Source organism: Balaenoptera borealis (assembly GCF_965194805.1).
Source record: "Balaenoptera borealis genome assembly, chromosome: 12".
Classification (NCBI taxonomy): domain Eukaryota; kingdom Metazoa; phylum Chordata; class Mammalia; order Artiodactyla; family Balaenopteridae; genus Balaenoptera; species Balaenoptera borealis.
In genome coordinates, this window is record NC_138869.1 from 71,534,819 (window position 1) to 71,558,125 (window position 23,307).

The following is a 23,307-nucleotide window of genomic DNA, read 5'->3' on the forward strand; positions in this document are numbered from 1 at the left end:
ATAAGAACAAGTAGGTGGAGGTTTTTTGGATTGTTTTTATAATTAAAAAAATTAAGCACTTAAATTTTAAAAATGCAGAAAGCTTAGCAAATAGAAAGACCAAGACTATAAAACAAAAAGCAGACAACAATAACAAAACAAAATAATAAATCATCACACCTCTGCAGATTGCCACTGTCAATATTTTGGTTTCTTGTGTGTGTGGTTTTTTTAGTAAAGAATATATTGTTACTCATCAGGGAAATGCAAATTAAAACCACAATAAGATACACACCTACCAGAATGACTAAGATGAAAAAGACTGACAATGCCAAATGTTGGCAAGGATATGGAGCAACTGGAACTCTTATACCTTCTGATGGAAGTATAAACTATTTTAACTACTTTGGAAAACTCTTTGGCAATATCTCCTAAAGATGCCTCCCCTCATGCCTGCCCCATGACCAGGAATTCTATTCTTAGGTTTGTTCTCAAGAGAAATGAGTACACATTTCTGGCAAAAGACATGTTCATAGCAGCATTATTCATAACAGAGCCAAACCAGAAACAACCTAAATGTCCATAACATAAGAAAAGATACATAAATTGTGGTATCTGTATATAGTGGAATACTATATGACATTAAAAAGAACAAAGTATTCCTACATGCATCTTCTGATTACCTATTCATAGTTAACAACCCTAAGACTTAGTAGCTTAAAACAATAATGATCTATTTGCTCTGGATTGTGCAATTTGGCCAAGAACTACTTTTCAAATGCTGAATAATTCTCTGCTGTGCAGGGCGTGGCTTTGCTCCAGAATCCTGGGGGTCTGGGATGAGGCTCTGCCTTTGGGGCTTTTGGAGACTTCACACTGTTTACTTATCACCCATGGATATTTCTAGTATCGTGGGATATGCTGGGTCATACATCCCAAGTGCTTGCCCCATATCAAGGACCTATTGCAGAGCCTCTTTTGCTCTGGACTCCACTTAAACAAGTCATCCAATATATGGGCTGGAGCAGTGTTTAGTATTCTGCCTCCAAAATCCTTATTGGCCACCAGCGCTATGCCTCTTTTTAGTGGTAGGATGTCCACAGTATAATAACTTGTCCTTTACCATAGAGGGAATGTCCCAGCATGCCCCAACTCATTTGACCATTTAAAACTTAACTAACGGGGCTTCCCTGGTGGCGCAGTGGTTAAGAATCTGTCTGCCAATGCAAGGGACACAGGCTCGAGCCCTGGCCCGGGAAGATCCCATATGCCATGGAGCAACTAAGCCTGTGTGCCACAACTACTGAGCCTGCGTTCAAGAGCCCGCACGCCACAACTACTGAGCCCATGTGCCACAACGACTGAAGCCTGCGCGCCTAGAGTCTGCACTCTGCAACAAGAGAAGCCACCGCGATGAGAAGCCCGCGCACGGCAACAAAGAGTGGCCCCCGCTCACCGCAACTAGAGAAAGCTCGCGCACAGCAACGAAGACCCAACGCAGCCAAAAATAAAAACAAACAGATAAATAAATTTATTTTAAAAAAATACTTAACTAATGTGATAGGTTTCTGAATTTTTGTGGGGAACGTGGTCATGACCCACTTTTTTTTTTTTTTGTCTGTGTTGGGCTTTGTCTTCGTTGCTGCGCGTGGGCTTTCTCTAGCTGTGGTGAGTGGGAGCTACTCTTTGTTGAGGTGCACGGGCTTCTCATCGTGGTGGCTTCTCTTGTTGCAGAGCACGGGCTCTAGGCGTGCAGACTTCAGTAGTTGTGGTGCGCAGGCTTCAGTAGTTGTGGCTCGCGGGCTCTAGAGCGCAGGCTTAGTAGTTGTGGCACATGGGCTTAGTTGCTCCGCGGCATGTGGGATCTTCCCGGACCAGGGCTCGAACCTGTGTCCCCTGCGTTAGCAGGCGGATTCTTAACCACTACGCCACCAGGGAAGTCCTCATGACACACTTTTGATCCGCTTTTCTGATATGGATTGGAAAGAATGCATTGGCCATATTATTAGCTTCTTACAGTCAGAGGCCGTGGAGACTATTCTAGTAAAGATACCATATCCGATATAATGGCTGCAATTAGGGCTGCCTCATGGATAATCATCAATCACCATGTCACATTTGGTTTCTGTAAGAGCAAGATGGGGGGTAGATTGGGAAACACTCTGTGTCCTTTAAGTTTTTGAAGGTAGGACTAACCTTTGTAATTCCACCAGGGATGTGGTATTGCTTCTGATTTACTATCTTGACCAGTGGGATAACTTAAGAGACTTCTACTCAGTCCTTTCCCTAATGGCTCTTATTCCACAGATTAGGGAACCAATGTGAGGGTTCTGTTAGCTGCTAAGTACATCCACACCAATTTGCATTCAGGGGCTAGGAAATAGCCACAGACTCATTGGACCCATCGGACTCCGAGAGGGAGCCGCGCTGCATGGCTTGTGGGACCTTAGTTCCCCGACCAGGAATTGAACCTGGGCCCTCGGCAGTGAGAGCACAGAGCCCTAACCACTGGACTGCCAGGGAATTCCCCAGGATGTTTAATCTTGAATCAAGAGAGAGGCTTCAATAAACACTCTCTTTAGGCACCTTGTATTCCTCATCTCCCCCAGCCCCAGTCCCATACCCCTGAGATCTCCTCCATGTGTTTCCCTGTTCCTACCAATACATACCAGCCAGACCTGTAGCTTTTTGCTAAGTTGCTTCCTCCAGTAACAGGGACTGTACTTTCCTGCTTGGGCAATGCTGAGACCTGACCCAATTATTGGTCTGAGAGAAGTGGCTGGCAAACCCCTACTCTGTGGACCAGCTGACCATTTTGGTATAAAGTTTTACTTCAATATAGACACACCCATTTGCTTGTTGCCTATGGCTGTTTTTGCACTTTAAGTAGTACAAAAGCAGAAATGAGTAGTTGCGACAGAGACCACTTGGCCCACAAACCTAAAATATTTACTCTCTTGTCCTTAAGGTGTTTTGGTGACTCTTGTCTAGAGGCAGAGAGGGGAGGTGGGGTGAATCTTCATGTGACGGGAGAGTGTGGTCCTCTAGAGAGGGAGGGGGCATTCTGCAGGCCTGGAGGGCTCAGGGGAAGCTGGGAGTATAAGGTTCATCCATACAAACATCTCCATTCCAGGACTAAGCACCCCACTCTTTCTTTGCCAGCTGTGGCTGTGCATTCGGTCTCTCTTGTAGCTCCACCACCTTTATACCAGATCCTGGGGCTGATTATCAGCACAGACTGCTCTTGGGCCACAGGAGATGAGGGCCATTCAGAATGCTCTGATGGGGGTCTCCTGTCCCACACAGCCTGCCCTGAGTTGAGTCTGTGATTCTCCTTCTTCAAGACTTCTAGGGCAGTCAACAGAAGCCAGCCAACCCTGCAATCCTCATAATTACCATGGCCCCATATCTTTGTGTACCTCTCCCCGGTCCACCTCCCACAGCTGGGTCTCTGTCACCATGAGGCTGCAGCCTATGTGGGGTTGGGGGTTATCACCGCCCCACTCACTGCTGACATCGGGCCTCCATTGTCATCTCACTGGTGAGGGATCCATTTTCAGAAGCCCACCTGCCATTTCTGCTACCAACTTTCTTGGACTTTTTTCCCTCAAAAGCAACCTGAGACAAGGACGTGTGTGTAGGTGGTTTACTTGGGAGGTGGTCCTGGAAGCACAAGCGGGAGAGCGGAGAGTGTGGGAAAGGAAGGGAGAAAGCCGATGGAGGTGTTGGTGAGCAAGTTCTGCTGTGTGCACCTGGGAGGTCTGAGGAGACCGTGTGGAATGCGCCCTAGGATTGTCCCTGGGAGTACTGACCTGGGTACCCCTGGGGTACTTAACCACTGACGCCAGCCATGGCTGACTGAGGGCAGCCTCCAGGGGCAAGTTCAGGTTGCTCCTTGGGTGGATCTAGTTCCTGTGATGCCAGAGAAAACCAGAAGGATGCAAGCATTTGAGGTGAGAAGCTATATCCCTGCCAGGAACTATTAACCAAAACTATTTACCAAGACATGGGCCTGGGGATGCAGGTGGGGCATCAGCAGTGGCTGCTGTAACTACGCTTCAGCCAGCCTAGTGCCCAGGTGAGCAAGCTGGCAAAAATCACTGCAGCTTTACCCCCTCCCACCCAGCCTACAGAAACACGAGCACCATGAGGGTTGGTCTTTGCCTCTTGTATTCACTGCTGTATCCCAGCACCTAGAAAGTTCCCAGCACATCATAGGTGCTCAATAAATATTTGTTGAATGATTCACTGCGGCTTGAATTTCCGTCTTGACCTGAGCATTCGTCTCCCAAGCTCCACCCCAGCCCCAATCCTCAACCCTACCCCCCACCCCCATCCCAGCTCTCACATCACTGCCCCCCATCACTCGACAACCAGTCTGGCGTGTGAACAAGGCCACCTGCGAATTGCTAGGGTGGAGAAGTTGGAGGTTCTCTCAGTCTCCTTTTAACAATCACAAAAGTAACAACAGCTGACATTGATTATCATCTGCCTAACACCATTCCAAATGCATTATATGGTTTAGAGCACTGAATCCTTACAATACACAACCAAGGTGGGCACAATTATGGCTTCTGTTTTACAGATAAGAAATTGAGGCAACAAACCTTTATGTCACTTGCCTGAGGTCACACCCCTACGAAGTGGTGGGGCACCAGGATATTCACGCCGGTGACCCAGGTCATATTGCCTGCTCAATAACCCAGAAAGGGGAAGTGCCTCGCCCAGGGCCACTGCTGCCGTGACAGCTCTTCAGAGGAGGCTTTAGGGCACCTGTCTCCTTCTGCGTCCCTCCTCAGTCTTTGATGTAACTTAGGTTTTCTCAGTCTTAGGTAAAGCATGCTATGTAAATGCAACTTCGAAACTGGTTCCCTGGCCTTGCTTTTACCTGAGATCACCACCCCGCCTAAGCTGGCTCTAAAGATAGTTTGGAGCCGGCAGCTGGAGGCAGGGGGACCCAGGTCTCCCAGTTTGAGCCCCAGATCTCACCACTGCACCCCAGAACAGAGAGTATCTTGCTTCAAGGTTTACTATATTGTGCAGTGAATTCGAATATCTTTAGGGAATTGAAAATTAGTGAGCGCGAAACTTTCCCATTCACAAAACGGTCTCACTATCTTTGATCCTTGTTCATTCATTCGGTTTTTGTAAAATTTAGTTTCTGAGCTCAGTCCAGTGACACTGTATTTTAAAATTAGTTCAACTGTTTCCAAAAAGGCCTGGATCTAACTTTTTTCCTAGCACCAGGCTATGTCCTCCTGTCAGCTGGCTCATGGGCAGGTTTTTCCTCTGCCCGGTGTGGAGGGCGAGGCCAGCCTGAGCTCTCACCACCTACAGACTCAACTCTGTGACACTCCGGTTCCATCAGAGAGGGCTGTGACCTCCCCCGGCCATCTCTGTGCCCCTTTATTTCCATCGTTGGGAGGTGGGGTGGTGGGGGGTAGGGGAAAGTGAACTGGGGATTTCTTGAGATGCTGGGGACTTGGTCTTAAAAATCCAAACTCACTCTATTCTCAGAGAAGTGGAGAGTCCCTCGCTGTAGATAAAAAGGTCCGGGATTTGTCGCAATTGCCCAAATGCAGAAGCAAACACTGCTGGCCCTCCTTCCGGCATATACCCAGAGTCCAGTCGCATCTCATCGTCACCTCACGGCTGCCCTCCTGGTCCGAGCCATCACTTGTCTGGATTATTGTAACAGCCTCCCCTTCTTTCTGCCTGGTCTCCTGCTTCTTTCTGACTTTGCCTAATACAGTTTATTCTCCACAATGAAAGCAGCCACAAGGATCATTTTCAAACTTACATAGGATCATGTCATCCTCCAAATGGCTTCCATCTCACTTATAACACAAATTCATGTCCTTACATGGCCTACAGGTCACACTGTCTGTCATCTCTGGCCTCATTTTACTCTACCCTCCACTACCTGCTCCAGCCATACTGGTCTCCTCACTGCTCCTCATGTACACAAAGAGAGCTCTTGCCTCAGGGCCTTTGCACTCACTGTTTCCTCTCTCTGAACATTCTTCTTCCAAAACTTTTTTTTTTTCTTTTTGGCCACGCGGCTTGCGGGATCTTAGTTCTCCCGACCAGATATCGAACCCGGGCCCCCTGCAGTGGAAGCGCGGAGTCCTAACCACCAGACGGCCAGGGAATTCTCCCAAAACTTCTTCCTCACATACTCTATTCCAATATCACCTCCTCAGACAAGCTTCCTCTGACCACCACTCCCCTATCTGAAATATACCATCCACCATTCTATCCCTTCACTCTGCTTTACTTTTCTTCATAATCTTATTGCTACCAGACATTATATTACATATGGTTTTTTTCCTATTTTTTTCACTTTTGTATCCTCAGTGCTGGCTCATATTAGACACTCAATAAAAATTTGTTGAATAAAAAAAATCAGTGTTTTATTTAGCTCAATAAAGCCACGGAAACTCTGAGTATCAATTTCTCAGTGGTAAGAAGGGGGTGAAAAGGATTGTTGGTTGTGAGAATATCTATTTATTTAGGAATTCAATTTATTAATTTTGAAATCTTTTTATTTTGAAATCGTTTCAGACATACAAAAGAGTTGCAAAAATAGTAAAATCATTTCCATAGACCCTTCACCAACAGTCCCTAAATGTTAACATTTTACCACAGCTCCTTCATCATTCTCTCTTGAAGGAGAGAATGTACAAATGTACAAAAATTATTCTTAAAATAATGTACAAATTATTCTTAAATTTATTTTATTTTATTTTTTGTAGTTGTATTAAATTCATTTTTGAATGGGTAATGTCTAACGATGGTACAAAATAAACAGTGAAATATAAATCTCCCTCCTTGTCCATTCTGATACTTGTCCCTCACTGCTACCAGTTTCTTGTCTATTCTGTCAAAAATATCCCATGCATTTACAAACATATATGACGGCATGTGCATTTATATGGCATAAATTTCATCCACAAACAAACACTTTTTTCTTCATGCAAAACTATACTCAACAATATCTTTTAGAGGGTGTGGAGAAAATGGAACCCTCTTGCACTGTTGGTGGGAATGTAAATTGGTACAGCCACTATGGAAAACAGTATGGAGGTTCCTTAAAAAACTAAAAATAGAACTACCATATGACCCAGCAATCCCACTACTGGACATATACCCTGAGAAAACCATAACTCAAAAAGAAACATGTACCACCATGTTCATTGCAGCACTATTTACAATAGCCAGGTCATGGAAGCAACCTAAATGTCCATCGACAGATGAATGGATAAAGAAGATGTGGTACATATATACCATGGAATAAAACGTCATAAAAAGGAATGAAATTGGGTCATTTGTAGAGACGTGGATGGACCTAGAGTCTGTCATACAGAGTGAAGTAAATCAGAAAGGGAAAAACAAATATCGTATATTAAGGCATATATGTGGAATCTAGAAAAATGATACAGATGAACCTAACTGCAGGGCAGGAATGGAGACACAGACGTAGAGAATGGACTTGTGGTCATGGGGGGGAGGGGGAAGGGGGTGAGATGAATTGGGAGATTGGGATTGACATATATACACTACCATGTGTAAAATAGATAGCTAGTGGGAACCTGCTGTATAGCACAGGGAGCTCAGCTCGGTGCTCTGTGGTGACCTAGATGGGTAGGATGGGGGTGGGGAGGGAGGTCCAAGAGGGAGGGGATATATGTACACATATAGATGTTTCACTTCTTTGTATAGAAGAAACTAACACAACATTGTAAAGCAACTATACCCCAATTTAAAAAAAAACACAATATCTTTTGAAGGTCATTCCATATCAGTCTACCCGGATCTTTCTCATTTTCCATCATATGCATGTATCAGAACTTATTTAACTAGTTTCCTGTTGGTGGAAATTTAGGTTGTTTCCAATCCTCTGCTACGAAAGACAATGTTGTAATGAATATCCTTTTATATCGTCATTTTGTACATCACCCGTAGAACAAATGACTAGAACTGAAATTGCTGAGTAAAAAGCTTTTTGCATTTTAAATGTTGACAGATATTATCACATTACTTTTCATGAAAGGTGTACCAGTTTATGTTCTTACAAACGATCTGTGAAAATGTTTTTCTACATCCTTTACAACATGGCATGTTATTTTTTTGTTTGTTTGTTTTGTTTTGTTTTACCAACTGGATAACTTACAATGCTATTTCGTAGTTTTATTTTTTATTTATTTTATTATGAGTGAAGGTAAACATTTTTTCATGTGTCTAAAAGCCATATTTTTTCCCATGAGTTATCTATTCATATATGATAACAATTTCTCTAATGCATTATTGGTTTTACATTGATCTGTAAGAACTCATGATATAAAAAGGAAATTAGCTTACTTTCTGTGCTATGTGCATATTTTTTCATAGTTTGTTTGCCTTTTTGTCAATGGTAATTTTTTTTTTGTTTTTACCATTCATTTGTTTTATTTTTTTCTTTAAAAATTTCTATCTGGTGGATTGCCTCAGTCTTTTCTTTTACGGCTTCTTATGCTTTTTGATATGCCTGGAAAGGCCTTAAATGTTCCAAGATTATTTTTTAAATTATCCAATAATTTCTTTTGGCATTTGTTCAAACATACACAAAAGTAGAGAGAAGAATAGAAGGAGCCAGAGTTACTCTCATCAACTTCAACAGCAGTCAGAATAGGGCAGGGCCAGTCTCATTTCACCTATGTCCCACACATTCCCCCATCCCTTGACTATTTTGAAGCAAATTGCAAACAACATATAATTGTATGATTTTTTTAAATGCTGAAACTTTTGATCTGGAATTATTTTAGAGTTAGAGCTCCAACTTTGTTTTCTGCAGATACCTAGCCCATTCTTCCCACAGTTTACTGAATAAACCATTGTTTCTCCACTGATTTGTTTTTTTTTTTTAAGTTTATTTTTTTAACATATTTATTTATTTGTTTGTTTGTTTATATTTATTTTGGCTGCACTGGGTCTCAGCGGCAGTGCGCAGGATCTTTGTTGTGGCATGCGGGATCTTTAGTTGTGGCATGCGGGATCTTTAGTTGTGGTATGCGAACTCTTAGTCACTGCATGCATGCAGGATCTAGTTCCCCAATCAGGGATTGAACCCAGGCCCCCTGCATTGGGAGCACGGAGTCTCACCCACTGGACCACCAGGGAAGTCCCTCTCCACTGATTTGAAATGCCACCTTTATCATACAATAAATTCCCATATATAGTGAGTCTGTTCCTTTCTATTCTTATTTATTTATTTGTGGCTGCATTGGGTCTTCATTGCTGCTCGCGGGCTTTCCATAGTTGCAGTGAGTGGCGGCTACTCTTTGTTGTGGTGCGCAGGCTTCTCATTGCGGTGGCTTCTCTTGTCGCGGAGCACAGGCTCTAGGCTCGTGGGCTTCAGTAGTTGTGGCACGTGGACTCAGTAGTTGTGCTCACGGGCTCTAGAGCACAGACTCAGCAGGTGTGGTGCATGGGCTTAGTTGCTCTGTGGCATGTGAGATCTTCCCAGACCAGGGCTTGAACCCGTGTCCCCTGAATTGGCAGGCGGATTCTTAACCACTGCGCCACCAGGGAAGTCCCCCTTTCTATTCTTTATTTTGTCCCATCAGTTCATCCATTTATATTTATGCTCCAGTACCATGCAGTTCTGATGGATGTAGCTCTACAATATATTTTGGTGTTAGGTTAGACATTCCCTAGAAGATGCTTTGGGTGTGGGCCTCCGCTGGATTTTGAAGACGTGGTCTGAGAGTGAGGATCTGAGGTAAGGCATGGCGTATACACTCAGCTTTAGCCATAACTGCGCCCTTCAACACTTTGGCTGGGATAAGGTGAGGCAGGCATCATTCTGGCAACCAGAGACTCGGGTCCAAGTTCTGGCTTTGCCACTGAGAACTGGATGACCTTACCCTGAAGAGCTTCTGTGGCCTCCCCACCAGCCCCAGCTTTCTCCAGTTCCAAGATTGTAAGGCTAGGGCTCCTCGGGAGTACCAGGCAAGATGGTGAAAGTGTAACCAGTGGTCACTTCAACAGGAAGTCCCATAGATTAACACAGGAGATTGGCTCCCCGGGGAACGGAAAGAGTGATTAAGCAAGAGGCAAGACTGTTAACAGTTCCAGAGCTCGTGGGCTCCTGGGGGCAGTGGTTGCCTCATTACCGGGTCCAGGAGGCACAGGGCTGCATGCACGATTGGGAGCATCTGAGAGGTGGGAGCTACCCTGGAGTTTCAATGCTTCTTTTCCTTGGCGGGGTGAGGATGGGGGAGGGAGCTGTGGTCCCCACCCAGCTCCTGGGACGAGGTGCAAAGGGCTAAGCCCTTTTTTCATGAATTTGGAGCTCTCTGCATCTAGCGGAAGGCACTTGGGCAGGAGACTTGGATAGATTACCTACCCTTAAATGGTCATGTGACCCTGGGCAAGTCACCTGGCTTCTCAGAGCCTCGGTTTCTCTATCAGGTTAGTGGGGGGAAAGGAGAGGATAAATATACTAGGAGGTCTCTCAGACCCACTGACATGGACAATTTGGGTTCTGTGACTATCGCTGTTACTTGTAGTTATTGAAGTAGTTGGAGTGAAGCGCAGACCCAGTTCCTCGGCCCTTTGGAGAGAGAATGATGGAACTGGGAGAGGCCCTAAGGCAATCGCAGATGCTGTGATTCTGTCCCTGTCCCCCACAGCATCCTTCTTACAAGCCTCTCCACTTCCTGAGGGAAAGCCTGTGGTGCCTGCTTGCTGAACCGAATCCTACAGTGGGGAGCTGATTTCTGGGATGCCTGGGAGCAGGATTCATTTGCCCTCAAGTCTGGCCTCAAACTTTATATGATTTCTTGGGCGAGGAAGTGGGGAGAGGTAGTAGTGCTGTGGGTGCGTGTGTGTATGTGTGCTCCTGGCCAGGATGAGGTTTCCCACTGTTACAGGTATGAGGTAGTGATGATCAATAAGGGGAATGTGGGGACTTCCCTGGTGGTCCAGTGATTAGGACTCTGCGCTTCCGCTGCTGGGAGTCTGGGTTCGATCACTGGTTGGGGAACTAAGATCCCACAAGACACAGCACTCGGCCAAAAAAAAAAAAATAATAAGGGGAATATGGCAGAGGAGGGGCCTCTGACGGAGGGCTGCCCCTGCTGGCTGACTCTGAGGGTGTTGTTCTGAGTGATTCTGAGAGGGCAGGGACCTTCGTAGACGCCAGCAGCCGTGAGGGGTGTCCTGTCTGACTGTGAGAGTTGACCGTGAGGGAGGTGTGTGTGTGTGTGTGTGTGTGCGTGTGCACATATATGTGTGCACACACATGTACACACGTGAGGACTGACTGAAGGATGTCCCCATTGTCTCTGAGTGGCCATACCTGGCCGTGATGGGGGCATAGACTGTTTTTAGGCGCACGTTGCAAAGCCGTGAGGGGGCAGTCCACTGTCCCTGACTGATGGTGGACAGGTGTGTTGAGACAGAACTGGCGGTAGGTCACCTGCTGCCTTTCTGCCCTAGGCCTCCTGACAGGCAAGGAGGGGGCCACCCAGTACCCTGCAGGGATAGAAGGATTGACGGACTCAGAGGGCTGATGCTGAGGCCTTCGGCATAGCGGGGACTGGTGAGGTGTCCAGGAAGTGCTGCTTTCTTACAAAGTGCCAGGGGACTGATGGAAACGGGGTGCAGCTCGACTAGGAACTCCCGGACAGCGATGTCAAGAGCATCCCATGTCCTGCGATGTGGTCACAGGGGATCTATTTCAGGATTCTAACTCCCTTCACTTGTGGGAGCCTGACAGACTCAGTGACGTGGTACCCACATCACAGTAGACTCTTCCCCCAGCACTTCAGTTCTAGAAGCTTCCGCACTGGGAATCTTATCTTGCTGCTTCATGTGTGTGTTATCTCCATCAACAGAAGTACACGTGGAACTTGAGTTCCCAAGTCTCACAGCCCGAGCAAAGCCTACCCACTCTGCCCTGTTCCAAAGTCCTGTCCCATCATGGCTGCTCTGTCGGGCGTCTGTGATCCACAGAGGGGCCTCCTGTCCGCCAAGGAGGTGCCTCTCCAAGAAGTGGTCCTGGGGCAAGTCTGTCCCATGACAAACCAGGAGAGTGGATCTGGTGCCAGATTTGCTTCTGACATCATGGCTTGGGCAGGTCTCTGCCTTTCGGAGCCTACCTCCCTCAGTTTCCTCATCTGCTGAGTGGGGATAAATCATATCTGTACAGCACCCAACTTTTATGAGACTCAAATGGAATTTCACCCTCATCCATGTTGTCACCACAATTGTCATGGTTAACTTTACCTAGTGGTTGCTGTTTTCGGGGCATAGCTGTGAGTACTTTACATGGATTATATATTCAACAAATATTTGCTAAGCGCCGACTGTATCCGAGGCACTGTCCTAGGCATTTGGGATAGAGCAGTGAACAAAAGAGTAAATTCCTTACTCACATGAGGCTTCTGTTTCAGTAAGAGGAGACACAAATTTTACCAAATAAATGAATAAAAATATTCTGGGAAGATGACAAGTGCTAAGAGAAAATAAGGCCAGGGGACTTCCCTGGTGGTCCAGTGGTTAAGAATTTGTGTTTCCACTGTAGGGGGCATGGGTTCAATCCTTGGTCGGGGAACTAAGATCCCCAATCAAAAATAAATAAGTAAATTAATTTAAAAAAAAAAGAAAGTAAGTAAAGCCAGAAGAGAGGTGGGCTCTGCGGGGAATGGGAAGTGGTGTTTCCACTTCAGTTGTCTCCTCTCATCTTCACAACAACCCCGTGTGGTAGATATTAGTCTCATGTTCCAGTGAGGAGACTAAGGCACAGGGATGTTATGTGACTTGCCCAAGGTCACACAGCCAGTGAGCAGCAAGGCTCAGGAGGCAGTCTGTCTGACTCTAAAGCACTGGGACTGGAAGTCACTGCCTCTCTTGGCCACTTTTTCCACATTTGTGGGTCAAGAGGGTGGGTTGGACTCTCTTCTGGTACTGACGCTCAGTGAGTGTTTCTTTGATTACAATACACAAGGCCCAAGGCCCAGCCCATTGGAGGGTTGTGGGGTCATGGAGGGAGGGAGCTCCCCTCTTAGGGGGATGGTGAGTGAGGATGGATGTTGACCTCTGGGTGTGGACAGATGCACCCCAAGGAGGGGTGTGTATCTCATCATTGTTTCCAGAGGCAACATGGAAGGTGATGGGGGAGTGGGAGATACTAGCGGAAAGACAGTTAGATTCGTGGAGGAAATTCTCTATTCTAACCCCTGGAATCTCATTCTTGGCTCCCACCCCCACCCCGGTGTTTTGTTTTTGTTTTTGTTTTTGTTTTTTTGGCCGAACCATGGCTTGCGGGATTTCAATTCCCGGACCAGGGATTGAATCTGGGCCCCGGCAGTGAGAGCATGAAGTCCTAACTACTGGACCGCCAGCGAATTCCTATCTCCCCTGCTTTTTATTAAGAAATCTTTCAAATCTACAAAGGAGTTGAGCAAATAGTTCAATGAATGCTATTGGACAGATGGCTAACAATTTGCCCCATTTACTCTCCCCCTCCCACCCACACTTATTTCCTGTTCATTTGCTTATGTATTTACTCAGAACCATTTGAAAGTGAGATGCAGACATTATACACTTCAGCACGGATCCCTTAAAGACAAAGAGATTCTTCTACATGATCACAACACTTGTACCACACCTAAGAAATTTCACGTTGCTCAGTGAATTCATCTAATATAAAGTCCATATTCAAATTTCCCTGGTTGCCCCCAAAATGTCCCTTATGCCTACTGTGTTTTTTTTTTTTAAATTAATTAATTAATTTATTTTTGGCTGCATTGGATCTTCATTGCTGTGCGCAGGCTTTCTCTAGTTGTGGCGAGCGGGGGCTACTCTTTCGTTCCAGTGTGCAGGCTTCTCATTGCGGTGGCTTCTCTTGTTGCGGAGCACGGGCTCTAGGCGCGCGGGCTTTAGTAGTTGTGGCACGTGGGCTCAGTAGTTGTGGCGCACGGGCTCAGTTGCTCCGCGGCATGTGGGATCTTCCTGGACCACGGCTCGAACCCGTGTCCCCTGCATTGGCAGGCGGATTCCCAACCACTGCGCCACCAGGGAAGCCCCCTACTGTTTTGTTTTTTGAAGGGAAATCCAATTAACGATTGCATGCTATATTCAGGTGCCATTTATCTTTATTCTCTTGAATATAGAACAGTCCCCCTGCTTTATTTTATCTTTTACGACACTAATATTTTTTGAGTCTACTCAGTTATCTAGTAGAACAACCCACATTCCGAAGGACAGTGTATGTCAGCGGAGGAAACAGTGAGTAACTGAGTGTCCAACACATGCCCAGAGCAAGGCTGGGCATCATGAGGGGATCCAGGGTTAAATCTGATCTCTCCTGCCCTGGAACTCACTGCTAAATTATGTCACCTCCCCCAGGAAGTCCTCCCTGATAGGCACTGGCGAGTTGTTCCTTTTGCAGTGCTCTCACAGCACTTGGCACACAGGTTTACTGCCCCTTCCACACTGTGCTGTAATTAATTTTGTGTCTTCTCCTGCATGAGGCTATGTGAGTGCCTCTAGGGGAGACCAGGAGTTAGTCCACCCCTATAACTACAGGGCCAGGCGCTCCACTTGGGTATGTATGTTGTGTCCTGTACAAGGGTACCTGGCCAAGGGGGTGAGTGGGGACTGGAATCCAGCCCACAGTCCACTTGCCAACCCGTGGGCCCTGGCACTGGGCTGCATCTGCCCAGAGGAAGGGGCACTTTTCCTAATTTGCCTAATGGAGCCTCACACATCACAGCAGGCTCGTTTTCCACTGTGCCGGCATTCAGTCGGTGCTCAGTGAACAGTTGTTGCTTAAATGCATGCTAGATCTTGGGAAGGGTTTAGGCAGAAGAGATGTTCTGGTAACTGTTCTTTGGGGGAAAAAACCCCTGATCTGTAGCATATGCTGATTCCCATGGTGTAAATACTCCCACAGCGGCTGATTGCAGGTGGCTGAGTTGGGAAGAGAGGTACACAATTGGCTCTTGCAAGCCTCTAATATGTGGCTCCAGCACACCACTGCAGTTTTACATCTATAATCTTAAAACTGCATCTGAAGCAGACTTTGAAGGCCCCAAGAGAGAGACAGAAAGAGATATGGAGAGTAACAGGTAGAGAGAAAAAGCAGAAAGGGAAGAGAAAGAGGCAATAACTGATGAGGAGTCAGAGACTCTACTTCACTTTAAAGTTTGGGGCCTCCCCAAGGGTGAGGAATTGCTTCATTCAGGTTCTATGCAACCTGTGTGAAGGAACTTGCCCAAGGGGAGGCTAGACCAGTGGCTCCAGACCCCTGCAATGAGCCCGTTACCCCTGAGGCAGAGCCCACATCCCTCCACTCAGCCTGTCTGTGACCTTTGACCCCCAACAGGAAAAGTCCAGGGTGGGTGCAGTGCTCCTGCTTCATCAGTCCCTTCATACATGCTGTTCGCTGCTTCTAAATCTTACCCGCTTCCTTTAGAGCTTGGCTCAAGTCTCAGCACCTGCAGGAAGCTGCCTATGTGCACATCAAACCCCTCCCACCCTATACAGTTTTACGTGCCCCAGACTTATTCTCACCTCCCCCTCGCCACCCCCCACTAGGACCAGACTCTACTCTTTCCAGACTCCAGCCTCCTTCTCGCCTACCTTGAGGCCTCACCTGGACAAATCCTTATCCATCAAAATCCTTATCAATTGACTAACTGACCTTGAGTGACAGATGAAAGTACCCCAATTAATGAATTTGACAACCCTTACTTGAGCACCTACTATGTGCTAGGGAGCTGGGAGCAGTGTGGACCGAGGCACAGAGTAATATTCCTATAGGGGGAGCCCAAAACATCATGGGGTCACAGATAAAGGGGCATGAACCCTGCTTGAAGCATGGGGGAGCTTCAGGGAGGAATTTAGACTCTAAGGTGAGGGAGGAAGAGGTATCAGCTAGGCAAGGGGGTGAGAGAATCAGGGAGGTTTGGGGCAAAGGGAGCAAGTGTGGGAGGGAATCTGGCATTCCAGGAATGGCGAGTGGTTCAGAAAGGTTGACATGGACCATGATGGGATGCAGAGGTGAGGGGGTGAAGGATGCGCACGTCTTGAAAGGCCATAAAAGCCATGTGGGGGAGCTACGGATTCCCTGGTGCATATGTGGAAGGAGTAGAGAAATGTTGTTGAGGAGGAAAAAGAGGTTGGAGGCCAGGTGAGGCTGAGAGAGGGAGGAAGGGAGGATGGAGAGAGCCCCTTCTGGAAGCTGTGATGTGAGGAGATAAGCTGGTAGAGCAGCAAGTTGCTTCTTTCTGGTCTTTCAGACAGTGAGATCCTGGACCATCCTGTGTAACCACCCCCAAGTAAGGCAATAGAACCTATGATGTCTCGAGAAGATTTTTTTTTTTTTGGCCGCGTTGGGTCTTCGTTGCTGCCCGTGGGCTTTCTCTAGTTGCCACAAGCTGGGGCTACTCTTCGTTGTGGTACGCGGGCTTCTCATTGTGGTGGCTTCTCTTGTTGTGGAGCATGGGCTCTAGGTGCACAGGCTTCACTAGTTGTAGCACGTGGGCTCAGTAGTTACGGCATGCAGGCCCTAGAGCCTGCAGGCTTCAGTAGTTGTGGTGTGTGGGCTCGGTAGTTGTGGCTCGTGGGCTCTAGATCGCAGGCTCAGCAGTTGTGGCGCACGGGCTTAGTTGCTCCACGGCATGTGGGATCTTCCAGGGCCAGGGATCAAACCTGTGTCCCTTGCATTGGCAGGTGGATTCTTAACCACTGCGCCACCAGGGAAGTCCCGGAGAAGACTTTTGATAGTTGAACAGAGAATTGAAGGAGATGAGGGCATGTGGATACCTCAGGGAAGAGCATTCCAGGCGAGGGAACAGAAAGGGCAAAGGCCCTGAGCGGGATGTGTGGGAGGCCGTCAGCTGAGGGTGGGTGATGAGTCAGAGAGGCCAGCGCAGGTCAGATCAGGCAGGGCTTCGTCAGCCACCGTGGGTTTTCTCCAGGGGTGATGGGGAGTCATGGGAGAGTTTTGAGCAGGGAGTGACTGTGTTCAGCAGCCCAGTGTCCCCTCACCTCTCTGTCCCCAGGCCAAAGCACCATGGAGAGTGGACAGAGAGTGCCCCGAAAGGGCCAGAAGCTAGGCTCCAGCCGCCGGCGGCAGATGCGAGAGCCAGCTGATGGTCAGGATGCCTCTGTGGCCCCCGAGCCAGAGTCCTGGTCCTCCGAGTCAGCTGCAGAACTGCAGGGCTTCTTCCAGGACTGTGGTGCCAAGGAGAGGGGCTTTGTCACGCGAGAGGACCTGACGGTGAGTCCAAGGCCCCATCCCCCTGAATCCCTTTTCCACAGCCTTCTGAGACTCTCCCATCCCAGGAAAGTAGAGCTTGTCTGCTGTTTTCCCTTTCTCTCATCTCAAATTTGCTCTTAGGAAAGGCTAGGAATTTGTTTATACTAATGTGTAAATGATTGATAAGGCCTTTTGTGTTACCCTCTTCCAGAAGCATTTGCATATTAACAAAGGAAAGGTTTTAGGTCAAAGAAGTAACTTGCAAATGGTATAATTTCAGGCCCACTGAGCAGGGAAGTTTATCTTGGGAGCAGTCAGGGCCCTGGAAATCAAACCATGTCAATGACTGCAAACTTCAATGAAACAGAAGATCAGCCAAGGTTGTACATGCCAAAAAGTAATCTTAGGCTGTGACCTAGACCAAGATTGGCTGGATTTTTTTTTTTTTTTTTTTTTTGGTTTCTCTTCATTTTCTACAAAGGGTCCTATGTGGGTTACTGGAGTCTCACTGGACCTGCTGTCTCCTCCTGATACTGTTCTATACTCCAGACTTTGTTCTTCCCCCATCAAAACTGACCCTTCCTATATTCCACCCTCAGGGCCACAGAAAAGTACAAATGGCTGATGTTAAAATATAATTTTCAAAATGGTTAAAAAAAAAAGACTTTTGAGTAAATATAAAATCAATACTTATCAAAGATCTATCTAATTCATTACTATTATCAATCAGTGAGGGAACCAGTAAGATGTTATGACAGGTTCAAGGAGCATTTGAGAAGCTGGAATATTTATAGGCAATTTGACAGAAGAGTGTTAGGATAAATTTGCTGAGTTCAGTTTTAAAAATGGCTAATGTCCAACAGGCCATAAATCTTTGAGGTTATCTGTACTACTAGACAAAAATTATTTTCACCTCTCCTGGACAAAATCTACAAGTTAACAAGTAACTTCGATAAGTCTGGGACTTCTAATGAAAGGTAAACAATGAGATGAACTAAGTGCATTCCTCTCGTCTAGACAACACTTGAGTAGTCTTTACCCCCATATAATATTGAAAGGATGTGCTGTCTACCTTTTTGCCTTATTTCCAAGTTTCAGATAATTTCCTGTGATCATAAATAATCTCCAAAGTTTTTTATTTTTGACATAAAAAATCTGATCTCATTTGGTTTGGCTCGATCATTTCCTTAGATGCAGCGAGGGTGCAAATAAAGCATGTGGACCTCCTTGACTGGGCTCTGCAAATCTAGAATTTTGAAGTATTGAGCCATTTTAGCTTCTCTCCAGAAATTTTCATATGGAATCTTAAGCTGGACTTTTAAAACCTCTGTTATTCGTTCTTCTACCTAGAGTGACCATCTGTCCCAGTTTGCCTGGGCTGGAGGGGTACCTGGGGTGTGGGACTTTCAGTGTTGAAACTGGGAAAGTCTTGGGCAAACTGGAACAAGTTGGCCTCCCTACTAATATGGAAACCAAGCATAAGACTCTCTCTAGCATCTTTCACCTGCAGCACCTATAAATGTGACGGACTTCCTCTTTTCTTGAGGTTCCCAATTTTTCTAAGGTCCCTCTCCTGCCCAGAAGTAACATTCCTTATCACCTGTTTCCAGGCCAGCTTCCTGTGAGAGCTCTGCAGGCATTGCTTCCACAAGTGCTCCTTGCAGTAGGCTTGTCACACTTGATTAAATGAGAATCATCTTTTAATACAACATCCAGTTACACAACTGATCTATTCAACTATATCCCAGTAAAAAGGAGGACAGATTCTTACTGAAACTGTGTAAATAACTATATTGCCAGAGAAAGGAAAGAGATTCAGGAAAAGTATTGGTTTCTGAATCAGGAGGGGTTCAGTGAGATTCAGATACCATTTAAAATGTTAAATTTCAGTTTATGAAAGCATAATTTCCTAAACTGAAGGTTAGAGACAGCTCAAGAAGACAGAGAGAAGATTTCCTCATACATCCATAAAAACAAAACAATAAAAAAATAATATCAACTATATTCCCAGCAAATAACTACAACTCGATTTCCTTCAACCATTCATTCAGTTCTATGTGATTAATTCTTGATCTACTGGATCTTGGGTGAGCTGGCTGCTTCTGGACTGAAAAGATTCCTAGAAATTGTGATCCACTGGCTCAGTCTGAAAGTCGGGTAATGCCAGCTTGGAATCCTGCACCCAAGTAAAGCATCAATAGTTCATAGAACCTGGTACAGTCCTTTTCCACAAGACTTTGAGTCTGTGCTTTGTGGAAGACACAAACTGCCCTGCAGCTTGTAACCAAGCCTTCAGGCAAGGGTAGGAAAGCAGAAATGTGTTTAGTAATGAGACTGAAAGCCTGTAGTTATTACAGTAACTAATAATATCAGAATGGAAGAGAGTAAAATGTTCTATTGGGATACGGTATATAACTATTTCATAAGAGTTTGATCAGTGTTTCCCCTGAAGATAAGAACATATTTTGCATAGTAAAGACATTGAGAAATCTCTAGGGCCTTCCCCTAAAGCATGCAGTTTCTGAAATATTTATATTAAGAGTGTTTTACCTATGTAAACTTAGCCTAGGAAAGGCTGAATATCTTTTCTGATCTGACAGTTCTTCCCACGATGCTCTTGTAATAGTGTTGAGGTATTTAATAAATAAAGAGAAAGATATCCTGACATTTTTTTTTTATCCTGACATTTTAATTTAATTTTTTTTTTTAATTTAGGATCTGATGTTGGGAAGGCAAAACCAAAGGAGCTATCAGAGAAGACAGAGCACTAGATTAAGATAGAATCATGGGATCCTGAGAAATAGTACTTGGTTTCCTTTTTAATCAAAGTGACAATAAAATAAAACATTTTGAAATAAACATAGAAGGCAACACTATTGCAAGGATATTTAGCTCTTTTATAGGGGAAGTGGCTCTGCTTTTTGTTTTAAAGAAAATTAGAACATGATAAAGCCAAAATAAAGCAGAGAAAATTATTCTGCTGAGACATGGAATCAGTTTTCCAGGCAACTTACACAGAAGATTAATAGTAACCCCTTTTTAACCCTTGCCTAGAGCTCTAAGACCAATTTATCATTTTAATAGAGATGGAGCCAAATTCTAGTTTTGCATTAATATAACATGTGGCAGTAAAACTTTCACAAGATTGATTGATTTTTTTTTTTTTAATAAATTTATTTATTTATTTTTTTGGCTGTGTTGGGTCTTCGCTGCTGCGCACGGGCTTTCTCTAGTTGTGGTGAGCGGGGGCTACTCTTCGTTGCAGTGCACGGGCTTTTCAGTTCTAGGCGCGCGGGCTTCAGTAGTTGCGGCACACGGGCTCAGTAGTTGTGGCTCAAGGGCTCTAAAGCACAGACTCAGTAGCTCCACAGAATGTGGGATCTTCCCGGACCAGGGATCGAACCTGTGTCCCCTGCATTGGCAGGTGGATTCTCAACCACTGTGCCACCAGGGAAGCCCCCTATTGATTGAGTTTTAAACCCATCAAAACTGAGCCAAATTTAGCAAAATGTTAACATATACTTCATAGTCTATTTTCAGACTCAGGTATTATAAATCAAGACAAATAAGATTCCCTTTCAACAAATCCTCTACTACTCTCTATATCCATTCAGATTTTGCTTTTTCATGTTCTGGAACAACCAAGCACTTTAAGACAAAACCACTTCCCTTATCCCTTGGAAAGCAAAAGCACATCCCATTTTCCTTGCAGACACAGTTGTTTTTCTCTGTCACTCTTGTTCCTAGTATCATCTCAAACATCGGAGTGATTATAACTTTTAACAAAGTAATTAAACTCTATTTCCCAGAAAAAACTAATGGGTAAATAATTGAGAACTGTCTTAGACAGCATTTTAGTAAACTAGCAAAGCTCACAAATACACAACATGACTTTCTACAATCACACATATCCCTTGCACAACTTGAAAAAAATTGTGATAAAATATACATAACTTAAAATTTGCCATTTTAGCCATTTTTATGTGCAGAGTTCAGTGACATTATGCTGTGCAACCATCACCATTACCACCATCCAACTCTAGATTTTCTTCATCTTCCCTAAAGAAGACTCTGTACCCATTGAATACTAGCTCCCATTCTCCCAGCTCCCTCTCTCCTGGAAACCCCGACTCTACTTTGAATTTGACCACTCTAGGTCCCTCATATAAATGGAATCATATAGTATTTGTCTTTTTGTGATTGGCTTGTTTCACTTAACATAATGTCCTCAAGGTTCATCCACGTTGTAGCATGTGTCAGAATTCCCTTCCTTTTTAAGGCTGAATAATATTCCATTGTTTGTATATACCACATTTCGCCTATCCATTCATCCCTTGATGGACATTTGAGTTGCTTCCATCTTTTAGCTATTGTTAACATAGCTGATATGAATATGGGTAGACACATACCTACTTGAATCCCTGCTTTCCCTTGCATAACTATTTAAAGTGGAAAAAATGAATTCGCTCACTAACATGACCCAAAGAACAGCTGCTCTTTAGCATGTAAAAATAAGTAAAAAGATATATATTTAAAATTATGCTTAGCTATCAATGTTTCAGTATTAAATTTTTCTTAGAAATTTTCCAGGTAGCCAAAAATTATTTATCAATTAACTTAATTATTATTAGTTCAGTTTCAAGTTACCTAAGGCTCTCGGAAATTGTGTGTAAGGTGACACACTAAAAAAATATAAGTACTGTTGATATAAAATTTGTTACAATAATGAATCAACTGAGTTGAACACAAATTCACATTTTTTTAAAAAAAATTTATTGATTGATTGATTTTTGGCTGCGTTGGGTCTTCATTGCTGTGCACGGGCTTTCTCTAGTTGCGGTGAGCAGGGGCTACTCTTCGTTGCGGTGCGTGGGCTTCTTATTGCTGTGGCTTCTCTTGCTGTGGAGCACGGGCTTTAGGCACGTGAGCTTCAGTAGTTGCAGCAGGCGGGCTCAGTAGTTGTGGCTCGCGGGCTCTAGAGCGCAGGCTCAGTAGTTGTAATGCACAGGCTTAGTTGCTCCAGGGCATGTGGGATCTTCCCAGACCAGGGATCGAATCCTGCATTGGCAGGGGATTCTTAACCACTGCACCACCAGGGAAGTCCCCAGATTCACATTTTTATAATCTTAAACATCATGTAAAGATAATGTCGGCTCATTTGATAAGTAAAACAAAATGAGAAGTGTAGGAAATTCAGATTAACTAGTTTCTTCACGAAAAACAAATCCAGATCTTATGAAAAATAGAATGTATACTTGTATTATATTTAATATAAGATGGAGAAAACAGAGATAGCTATTATTTGTCTTTTGTAAACCAAAATTATTAAACCAATTTAAGTAATTAATTAAATTTTTAAATAAATTTATTTTATTTATTTATTTTTGGCTGCGTTGGTCTTCGTTGCTGTGCACAGGCTTTCTCTAGTTGTGGTGAGCAGGGTCTACTCTTCATTGCAGTGCACAGGCTTCTCATTGCGGTGGCTTCTCTTGTTGTGGAGCACGGGCTCTAGGCACCTGGGCTTCTGTAGTTGTGGCACACGGGCTCAGTCGTTGTGGCACACGGGCTTAGTCGCTCTGTGGCATGTGGGATCTTCCGGACCAGGGCTCGAACCCGTGTCTCCTGCATTGGCAGGTGGATTCTTGACCACTGCACCACCAGGGAAGTCCTAAACCAATTTAATTTAATTTGTCAAAGATTCACCTTAATTATCTGAACCTGGATCCTTAAAAGTTTTCTTAGTTAGCAATTTCTTGTAAGAGGGATTTTTTTAAAAGTCCAGCACATTTAAAGCATTAGAAGTTCAGTTTCTTTTTTTTGTCTGTGACTTTGGGGGCCATTAGATTTATATAAACATTTATTTGTCTCTACAAACCAAGCCACACAGAACCCCTGTGAGAGATGTAGTACTCTAAGTCATTAATACCCAGATACAGAAAAATATTCACACTCAAAATGAGAGTTAAGGGCCGTTCTGAATTACAGACATGTAGACACACAGACAGGGCTTCTTTTCTCCAACCCTAGCCACAGGTCAAAAGTAAACACAGAAACAAAAACTCTCCAGTTCAGATTTC

The 23,307-nt window shown here is 44.9% G+C and overlaps 1 protein-coding gene across 1 annotated transcript in view; it reads left to right on the plus strand.

Annotated features, from left to right (window-relative positions):
* The first annotated feature begins 99 nt into the window (after window positions 1-99).
* RAB44 (RAB44, member RAS oncogene family) overlaps window positions 100-23,307 on the plus strand; it is a 43,951-nt gene continuing 20,743 nt past the window's right edge. The window contains exons 1-2 of the mRNA XM_082346731.1: window positions 100-10,182; window positions 17,034-17,251. Of these exons, the coding sequence (XP_082202857.1) occupies window positions 10,158-10,182; window positions 17,034-17,251 (243 nt within the window). The 5' untranslated portion in view covers window positions 100-10,157. The remainder of the gene's footprint in view (window positions 10,183-17,033; window positions 17,252-23,307) is intronic.